The sequence below is a fragment of the Nicotiana tabacum genome, chromosome 12 (assembly GCF_000715075.1).
Source record: "Nicotiana tabacum cultivar K326 chromosome 12, ASM71507v2, whole genome shotgun sequence".
NCBI classification, from domain to species: Eukaryota; Viridiplantae; Streptophyta; class Magnoliopsida; order Solanales; family Solanaceae; genus Nicotiana; species Nicotiana tabacum.
In genome coordinates this window covers 115,958,254-115,968,654 of record NC_134091.1, presented here as the reverse complement: position 1 = coordinate 115,968,654, position 10,401 = coordinate 115,958,254, and the positions used below count along the sequence as shown (strand labels likewise).

The 10,401-nt window shown below is 35.8% G+C and overlaps 1 protein-coding gene across 2 annotated transcripts; it reads right to left on the bottom strand.

Annotated features, from left to right (window-relative positions):
• Positions 1-271: 271 nt before the first annotated feature.
• LOC107808956 (65-kDa microtubule-associated protein 6) lies at positions 272-6,539 on the bottom strand. 2 transcript variants are annotated; one of them, XM_016633514.2, is made up of 12 exons: positions 5,653-6,539; positions 4,333-4,536; positions 3,448-3,711; positions 3,051-3,266; positions 2,829-2,984; positions 2,335-2,494; positions 2,099-2,250; positions 1,856-1,943; positions 1,699-1,772; positions 1,543-1,617; positions 1,070-1,422; positions 272-661 (listed from the first exon to the last, which is right to left on the bottom strand). In XM_016633514.2, the coding sequence occupies exons 1-11, from the start codon at positions 5,731-5,733 to the stop codon at positions 1,087-1,089; spliced, it is 1,806 nt and encodes a 601-aa protein (XP_016489000.2). In that variant the 5' UTR covers positions 5,734-6,539; the 3' UTR covers positions 272-661; positions 1,070-1,086. The 2 variants fall into 2 exon arrangements, with proteins under 2 accessions (XP_016489000.2, XP_016489001.2); XM_016633515.2 differs by having other exon boundaries at positions 1,074-1,422; positions 5,653-6,534.
• Positions 6,540-10,401: the final 3,862 nt, after the last annotated feature.

Here is a 10,401-nt window from a genome sequence, read left to right as displayed (position 1 = left end):
CTGCGTACAATAAATCTTTGTGGTCCGACCCTTCCCCCAACCCTGCACATAGCGGAAGCTTAGTGCATTGGGCTACCCTTTTTTTAGTATTTAGTCTACCTCCCTCCTCTCCCCCTTTTCAATGAATGATATTATTTCATGTATTTTAAACTATTACAAGCTAAGCAATTTCAATTTTCATTAAAAGGTCCAAGGTTAAAACGTCCAAACACCAACTGATTGTCAGTAATTCATTAAGAGAATTCAATTTCACCCAAACAAAGATCAGTGAACATTTGAATGGTACAAGCTTTATTGGGAGCTAGAAATTTAAGAGGTCCTAAATTACACAATCCAAATAAAGAAGAGTTCCTAATTAAATCATAGCAATCACATTCCACTATATGTACATGCAAATGACTAACAAAAAGAAAATATTCAAGGTACATATTGGTCAGTGAACTTCTATTTAAGCAGACAACTTCATTATCACTAATATATCCACAACAATCTCTATAGTAACCAGCAAAGTCACTAGCAAAAAAAGTCACTAAGTGCTAGAACTGCCTAACACTTTACAGCATTACAGTAGTGTACACTCCCTTCAGTATTCACATGTTCTGAGGTATATCCTTCTTCTGTTATGTTGCCTTGGAATTAGGAAGATTACGAGATCATCTCCCTGCAAAGACATTTATATACATTATGAGGAGCAAGTGACATGAGCCTGAAATACTTAACAAGTAATAAAATTTCAATACAGTTTGTAACCACTTTAAACTAATAAGGACATTACAGCATAATAACAGGAACGGAAAAACGGTGACAGGATTGCTAACTAATTGTTTGCTCAAGTTATCAAAAAGTTGCGTATAAACATTTAAATACTGATTTGTGAATCAATAGTGCTGTCTGATGGTAGCTGTGGGGAGATTACCGAGAAAAAGCGAAAGAGGCTTTTCAAGGAGATGATTCTTATCCTCAAACATCTCAAAAGAAAATCTTGAAGTACCAAAGTTTCATAGCAAATTTTGACATGTTAAAATTTCCAAAGTTCACTAAAGTACAGCAAACAAAGGGAAAAACTTACCTACTCAAGTTGTGAATTCAGCCTTGAGGTGGGGATTCTGGCTCAGAACCTCCAATAGAAGAAAATGACATTGTATCTTCCTTTGCTATAGCCACAAAGTTGAGAGGGGCAGTAGATAGTCTTCTCATTTCCTTGAAATAGGTATTCTGCCGCCCAGAGTAGGAACGGGGTGTTGAAAGCTCTGGAGTTGCACAACCAACTGAGTTCCGGCGTGGCGAGGGGGTGACTGACCCATTTCCATTTGCATGGTATCCATTCGTTTTCCTAAAGCTGCTGCTTCTTCTCGGACTAGGTCTAGAACCATATATAGATTCCTTCTCTGCCAGCAGCATATCTTGGAGTTTCTTCTGATCCTGTGTAAAAGAAAAGATAATAGCATTTCAGTGAGTTTTTGATATTGTGCATTCCCTTACATACATACGCTTCATCTACCAAATCAGCATTTATTAGTATATGGGGGTATTTGAAAATACCCGAGCCCGTTTCTTCTCCTCTTCTTTCTGATGTCGACTAACTTTGTAATCCTCCAATATTGACACCAATCTCACCTACAAGTAAACCAAGTTCAGTTGACTAACAGTAGCAACAATAGAAACAATCTAGCAACATGTAGCTGCAAAGGAACTCACCCCATCGTACAGAAACAACTTCTGTTTCTCATCTTCCCAAGCTAGTGTCTTGTTAATCAAACTGTCAACCATACCTGAGTATAAAAAGACATTGAGTTCCATTTATGCTAATGAGCCAGGATTATATGACACCAATGAAAGAGCTAGAGTAGAATACCTGGAATCTTAGTCACTGTAATTCTTGCTCGTTCTGCCCGCTTTAGATTTATGTGAGCACCTCTTCCACCACTGTAACGTGTATGATCCTGATAATCAAAAACTAATCAAACTTTTGCCGATGAAAATTTTTTGTCAACAATAAAAATAAAACGTACTAGAAGAGTCGATCAGTAGGGAATGGAGATTTTAGATCAGCTAATATCATTGGCTACAAGAAATCAATTACTTAGCTTTTACGTACCCGGTTATAATCTTCAAGCCAGTTTTCCTCATCACATGCTGAAAGCCACCGCTCTATCCTATCCATAATTTCTTTTCGGCTTAAAGCTTCATCCTTCACGTTGTTTATTTGTGCTTCAATATTTGCTAGGAGTTCACAAGGGTCCACAAGACCTTCAAATGGAGATTGGATTCATTTCTGTGCATTGAAGTTCCGATGAACAGAGCCTTTAATGAATCCAAGATTAGACGACTTACCAGAGTCGATCATTGCACTGGATTTATCAGCAGCAGTACTTTGATCAGGTTGAATATGGGTTTTGTAGCACAAGTCCTCCAATTCTGCCCTCCTTTTCATGACCAACTCCTTCATCCTGCTTGCTTTCAATTTGTTCAGCCTCTCAACTTCTGCTGATACCTATCAATGTCAAACCAATGTAATAGACAAAATCAAATTTCTACCGTCAGCCTGAGAATTCATCAACCTCAAATGATCACTACTTGAGCATATTTGCCATTTAGTACATATGTATATATGCACATATTAGTGGTTGCATTACTACAAAATCAGCCCAGTAAACTAGTATATGCACTCTCTTCCTCAATAATCGCTCACATTGGAATCATTCTCTGTGCCAAATCACTTGAGGAGAAGAGCAATGAGGGTGGAAATGAAACTTAACCCAAAAAAAAAAAAAGCAACAGCGCAAGAGTTAGGGAAAAATTAAAAGAGGTAGGAAGTGCTTGCTGACCTGTTGAATAACCTCTAATGAAAGCACACCAGGCTCCACGACCTCTGATTCAGAAATATCAAGAACAGAAATGATCCTTGATAACTTACTCCTTTCTTCTCTCATTGTATCCATCAAGTTCCAAAGCTCAAACAGCGATCCCACCACATCCTTTAGCTGCATTATTGATGTGATTAGATAGGGAGGACATAAAAGACAGTACAGTACCTAGGAACATAATACCTTCTGATATCGAACTTTTCGTTCTGTTTTCAATCCAAGGATGGCCTGGTCTAGACCTTCCGATGTGCTGTCACTGATGTTTGTGTATTGTCCAGGGTTTGTCTCATGCAAGCTTGGATGCACATTACTTACAGTTTTGCTAAAATCCAGCCCAAGTACACCGCACAAAGTGTGAACCTCATTCACACTGTACAGAACTCTTTGGATCCGCACAGACTGCATGCAGAAAAATCATCTATTATTTAATTAGCTAAAAGAAAGACAACCGCCAAAAAATGCACCATTCATGATGGTTAAGTCAGTGGCCTTCGAAAAATTGTAATCGGATTCTTAAAAAATATTAAAAAATAACCATGCAAACAAGATATGAACGAAACACATTATAGGCCATGCATACCTTCTCCTTTTGGAGAGCAAGTAGATGGGATTGGCATTCCGAGAGCTTTCTCATTGACAAGTCATGTTCTTCCAAGTTTAAGCTACTCAGAGAATTGACAATATTACAACACCCTGAAATCTCACCAGTTATTTTCTCAATTTGCGCCTTTATATCTCCGAACTGCTTAACTCTTTCATCTTTCTTAGCTTTTAAATCATCTACAAGAGGCATGATTAACCCAAGCTGCTCCTTCAGTGGAGCTGATTTTTTCTCTGACTGTATCTGTTATGACCAGAAAAGCAGAATTAACAAGCAAAAAATAGGATCAGTTGTTCAAAAGGATTCCAGAAAGTTTTTCAAAAATCAAAACTGAAGTTGTTTGGTTCCAAAACAATATTTTCATTTTGGAAAATAAGAAATCATGAGATGGATCATCCTATACATTTTCACACCAACAAAACTTCTGCAGTTCCCATTTACGAGATCCACTGATATTCAGAAGATTCTTTATTAATAAGGTAATATCATCTCAATTTGAGATCCCTGTTATTGGGAAGATCTGCCCTTGATTTAGAAACCATAGGCTGTTCAATCACGCTAACTGCTTAAGAAAAGATACAACATAACAGCCCAGAAGAACTTCTGAGCCATACGGCAAAAGTAACAATAGCATCTACTATATCCATTTTGCACGAGCTGGGGTATCGCCAAAAATAAGGCTACAAGCAAGAAATCAGTTTATAGATATTTGGGGGATTTGATGAAAGTAAGTACCCTACCAAGAAGAAGAAGCAGTACTAGTACCATATGAAAGGAAAAATATACACAAGGGGGAGAAGAGGGGTTTGGAAGATAAATCATTTATGATAAAAGCTTCCGCACTTAGAGAGAAGTGTTCAATACCGGTGAATTAATGTTGAGTTCGCCAAGAGCAGCCATTAAGGTAGCGAGCTCAGCTTCTTTAGCTGCAACAGATTGATGAAGACGTGCTTTTGCATTGGCCGCTTCTTCAACTTTTCTTCGGTAGACTTCCCTACACTCTCTTTCCAGCTCCAACAGCATACGGTCTTTATCAGATTCGCTCTCTCCAATGTCGGTCCATATTTGCTGGACATCACAGCAATACCGAGTCAATACAGATTACACAGCTCAAGGACCAATGTTATGCATTCTCTCACATACATGGAAAACAGGAAACACTACTTGCTTCTTTTCCCTCCCAGAAGCCAGAAATCCCTTTAAAAATTGTTAGGTGGGCTATGTCCCCTACTTAAGATTGAATTCATAAGGCTAATTTTATGTTGTGGGCTATATCCGTACTGAATGAACATATCAATTAAAGGCGAGCAGTACAAGCCCTTCTCCGCATCTTATTCAACCAGAATCCTATGCAGGAACTACATGAAATCTTGGACTCAAAATGTTATCTTCTCTACTAAAGGGTCTACTAAAAGGGCAGCACAGTGCACGAAGCACCATGCGTTCACACAGGGTCCAGGGAAGTGCCCCAACCCACACGGGTGTGTTGTAGGCAGCTTACATGACGCAAGTATCAGTGGCTAATTCCACGGCTCGAACCCGTAACCTATAGGTCAATACGGAAGACAACTTTACCGTTATCTTTTCTACTATTGTAAAATTCCAGTTGAAAAATCAAACTTGAACGAAGCATTTATGGACTACTGTGAGATAAAAAAAAACAAAGACATCCCAGAATAAGTCAATATAAGCAAACCTGGATTTCATGATCCATACACCATCATATCACATAAAAGCCATTAGACTTTAACTTACTTAAAACTCAAAAACAAAACCAACTACTTCAATTTACTTGACAAGCCATGATTACTACCAAATCATTAAACAAACACAAAGTAAATAGTTTTCTTAAAGCATAGACTACCCAATATAGAGTTAACTCCAGATTATTCACCACTGAGCATAACCCCACCTCAAAATCAGGTAAAAGGTCCAATCTTTTTCCAAAATCAAAGAAAACTGAAGAGAAAAAAACCAAGAAAAGTAAATTAGTTTTCTATAAGGACCATGAAAAACAAAATTCAAGAACTATAAACAAACTTCCCCTATACAGAACATTCAGTCCCAAGGATTTTCAGGCTTCAGACCAAGATACAAGAAAGACAAAAAAACAAAACTTGAACAGTAAATTAGTAAAGTGAAGAAAAACAGAGAGAGAGAGAGAGAGAGAGAGAGAAAAGAGACCTGCAGTTCTCTACGTAAAGTGTGGCAACTAGAGCTTGTAAACCCAATATTGTTACAATTAGGACTTCCAAAAGCCAGCATTTTTACTATTAACCAATGATTATATCAATACCCCTCTTATCTTTCTCTAGCAAAAGCCACACAACAGCCTAAAAAAAGCTGATTCTTGAAAAATTTGTCCCTCAAGAAAGCTTCTCAAAAAACTCCAAAAATAGCTGACTAGTTTCTACTTTCAGTCCTTCAAGTCAACGACCAAAAAAGAAAGGACCAAGAAAGCAGTAGCAGCAACAACACTTGTTCTTGTCCATCTTCAGATCTGAAGCTTCCTTACACTCACAGCCTCAAATTTGCTACAAAACTACAACTTTAGACTTGGTTTTTTTTTTAAATGTTCTTGTTTCTTGGCTCCTTTATGCTTTTACTTCACAAAAATAGACTTTAAAAGAGGGGTGTGAAGTGGGTACAAAGAAAGGTACTAAAAGGACAATAACAAGAACAGCAACAATAAAGGACACAAATGGATTTTACTTTTTATTAACTAAAGAGAGAGAGGATAGAGAGTATAGTGAGGAAGAAAAGAGTGAATGAAATCCTTTAGGGTAAGTGGGTGGGGCTAAAATGCTCCAATGCCGACGGATCTACGGGCATTAAGCTCGGACTTCAATGGTGGTTGGTTCAATGGTTCTCTCTTTCTTTCTCTTTCTCTTTCTCTATCTCTGTGTGGAAGAAAAGGGAGGGAGTGAGCAGTGACGCTTCAACAGCAGGAAAAATACAGCTTCTTATGTACTGTAGTTTTTATTTTTCATTTGTTTTTGAAAATTTTCCAGGAATACTTTCAGCAGCTACCTTTGGATAATGCACACTTATATTTTTTAATTTTTCGATATTTTCATTGTGGTCAGGAATCTTATTATATAGTGCTCATTAAAAGAAAATTGTTTTTTACTAAACGAATTCTCATTTCTAAAATTTGAACATGCGGTCTTGATTAAGTGTTAAGGATCTTATACATCATATTATAATTTATAAGTGGTAATAATAATAATAATATAGCCAGTATAATTTTATATAGTGAGATCTTGGAAAGGTAGCGTGTAAGCAAAACCTTACGTCTAGGTTATGGAGATAAAAATATGTTTCCAATAGACCCTCACTGTATTATACGTGATAGTATTGGAGTATATGTTTTTGGCTTGAATGTGAAGTACTTGCATTAACTATTCGTCTATTTTGTTTACTAGTAAAAGAATCAGTTTATCTTTTATGGTGTGCATGCAGTGACGGAGCGACATTGAATCAAGGGTATTAAGCGACGCCTCTTCGTTGAAAATTTATACTATATTGTTAGATAATTTTTTTTATTTTATTATATTATAATATATTGACTTCCCTTGACTTTTCAATATATCTAATTATTTATATTTTGATACCTTTTGATCAAAATTCTGGCTCCGTCATTATGTACATACAGTAAGGATTAGATATTAGTACGATATTTTTTATTCTATATTTGTTAGCCGTTACGATTCCTTTTTATATATTTGAGGTATTTTCTCTCACAAGTCTGACCAAGATTAGGAGTTACACAAAAAAAAGAAGCGTGTAAGTAGCATACTAATAATAAAGAGTTTAAACTTTACATATTAATATTATAAAAAAATTATATATTATCGTGTCATATTTACTTGTTAAATCACGGACATATTTTATTTTAAAAATTATAAATTTTATTTTTTATGGAGTCATGTAGATATTTTTTATGTGACTCATAAAAATTTTACTCCATCCATGCATATGAGCTAAACTCAATAATAAATTAGATAAGGTCGCCAAGATTTGAAAAGAAACATATGAAAAATTCAATTATGAAGATTTAACAAAAGTTAAGAGATGAAAATTTTCCAGATGAATTGTCCATCAAAATCACTTTTATCAACATTGAAAATATGTGATATTAGTCACTTATTTTTAGTTGCTACATCCTCAACTTCTAAGTTATAATCAATGAAGAGGTTTTGAAGAGTAATTCGAATTACGAAATGACTTTTGAGGATCTATAAGGCTAATTACATACGATTGCATGTGAGATAGACCTTGTGTGTTGGATATTGGTCATATCTTAGCATACGTTCGGACGCTTAAGCCGTAAGTCCTATGAGACACGAGTCTGACATGTCTATCTTAGGGGATTTTACGAGTGCATTATCTAGAAAAAAGTCTCAATTTTGCCTTTTAAAACATTGATACTACATAAATTATTGTATAATGATAGTCTAAGAATTATTATGGGCGAATGATATTATATAAAATGTTATATGTTGACTAATGACACATGGATTGTCATGTAAAGAGTATGTACTTCAAAAAATATATTACCTCACATCTTGATGGTATACGCATTTATTCCATTATTTTATATCATATAAAATAATATATAAATTTCTGAATAAGCTATGCATTTATGCTAATTTTAGTAATATAAATTTTAGAAAAAATATAAGTTGCCCCTTAAACTTCTTCGAAAAAGTTATTTATATACTCTAACTTTATGGACGACCTCTTGCTCTTATTCTTGTTTATTTAAAGAGAGTAAAGATAGTGTCTCTTTCAAATTTTAAATATTTTTCTTTTCATGCCAATGATGTAAAGTTGTAAAACCATGTGATTCATAAATGGATGAAATCCAATTCCAAACCTGAAATTCAGAAAAAGACACAATTTTTCAGTTTGCCCCTCCCCTTAAATTATGGTGCTGTGCAAATCCCAATTTACCCTTTATAAATAAACTGTGAGCTTCACGTACATTAAAGCGCGTGAGCAATAAAAATCTATCTGATAGAAATCCAGTAGTTACCCAGCTGTTAAGAAGTACACGTCAACGCCGAAACTTTCAATAAATTATACTGTAACCCCCAAAATAGCTTGATGTTTTTCCTCACAAAAAAATAATTATTCTACGTATTAAATATATGATATATATATATATATACACACACAATATATATATATATATTTAGAACCATGAGATCTCGGGTTGAGATCTCAGTTGACATAAAAATACTACTCTCTCCATTTCAATTTATGTGAACCTGTTTGTCTGGGCACGAAGTTTAAAAAAAAATGAAGACTTTTGGAATTTGTGGCCCTAAACAATTCAAAAATGGCTCAGAGTATTTGTGTGCTTATAAAAGCTTCTCATTAAGGGTAGAATTGTAAGTTTAAGCAAAATTATTTCTAAATTTAGAAATGGATCATTCTTTTTGGAACGGACCAAAAAGGAAATAGGTTTACATAAATTAAAACGGGATAATTTCTTCTCATATGGATCATCATAATTATAAGAAAATATTACGAGACACTAAAATAAATACATGCCTCAAGATTTTCTTGAATTGCTAAGAAAATTTACCTTTTGATCCCATCATTCGATACAGGGGTAACAAAGAAGAGGAAAAAGCAGTTCCTTAGTAAAATTTTTATACACATATTAAGGTTCGAACCAAAAGTTACTGAGTTCGATCGAACATATAACTTATATACTAACTCCGTCCCTGCTTGCTTTGGAATTTCTTTGAAGTGTATACTTTTTAGAAGTGCTTGAGTTAATTAATCATTATTAATAGCTCTAAAGTTAAAGTAGCGTTTTTAAAATGATAAGGCATATGATTCTCTACCAATCATAATCAATATGATATAATTTCAGGTGGTAATGAATTTGCGAAAGTGAAGAGAATCCGAACTTAAGCAAAACTAAGAAGCCGACAATATTTATAAGATTAAAATAAAAGTTAATATTGTGTATGGTCAAAACCGATTCTCAGTCATAAAGACCGATCAAGACAATGACGTTCCAATCGAAGGGTATCCACATGACAAGCTCGGACGAATTTCGAAGTAGGGGCGTCGAGCTTCGAGCTATAAGACCAATCAACGGCAAAACTCGATATCATTATCGAGCCCGTGTCCGAATAGGACTACGGGGTAACACCGATCGACACAGGCCCCGAATATCGATGCCCCAAGGCAGAACCGAGCTCGAACCAAGACTGGGGGTTCGATCTAACACCGAGCTCGAGCCAGTGACAAGCTCGCAGACAAGAGCAGTTACAACCGCACCGAGGGAGAGAATCTTGGTGAGAATCAAGGAAGAGACAAATCATCAAGGGTCCTCCACTATATGTATTATTTTATTATGTTGTTATAGATAAAGCAATGACCCTCTACTATAAAAGGGGGATAGAATGCAATAGACGCAGGTCCTCCAAGATACATTAAAATTTCATTATGCTTGTTTTTCTAACTCATTTCAGTCTTCTCGTCCATCACTCCCATTTTATAGCAAAAATACATGTATTGTCATTTTGTATCAAAGAAATTTGCATACCCTTAGAACCATATCTAAATTTAACGTTATCTAATTTTTCGGGTAAACGGTTTGGCGCCCATTGTGGGGCTAAGGGTAACAGTGATTGTTTGATATAAATCTGCAGTACACTCCAGCTTATAACTTCAAATCAGCAATGGCTCTACCTATCGACCTCGAAGCCGGCCTTCAAGATGAAACCAACAACTTGGCGCCCGGGGCCGGAAGGCTACCTGACGACGGCAACGAGGCTCGAACCGAAGAACCCGAAATTTGAGCCGAAGTACCATTGGATATCAATTCACAAATAGCTCTAGAAGCGAATCAGCATTCTAAATCGGAAAGAAGCGTTCAGGGCGGTGCTCGACCCATAGCCCGAGACACCT

Coding starts and splice junctions, on each gene's coding strand:
- LOC107808956 (XM_016633514.2), bottom strand. CDS start 5,733: ATGCTGGCTTTTGGAAGTCCTAATTGTAACAATATTGGGTTTACAAGC. Junction 2,251..2,334: donor CAGTGCAATGATCGACTCTG/GTAAGTCGTCTA, acceptor CTCCATTTGAAG/GTCTTGTGGACCCTTGTGAA. Junction 1,944..2,098: donor GGCTTGAAGATTATAACCGG/GTACGTAAAAGC, acceptor TTTGATTATCAG/GATCATACACGTTACAGTGG.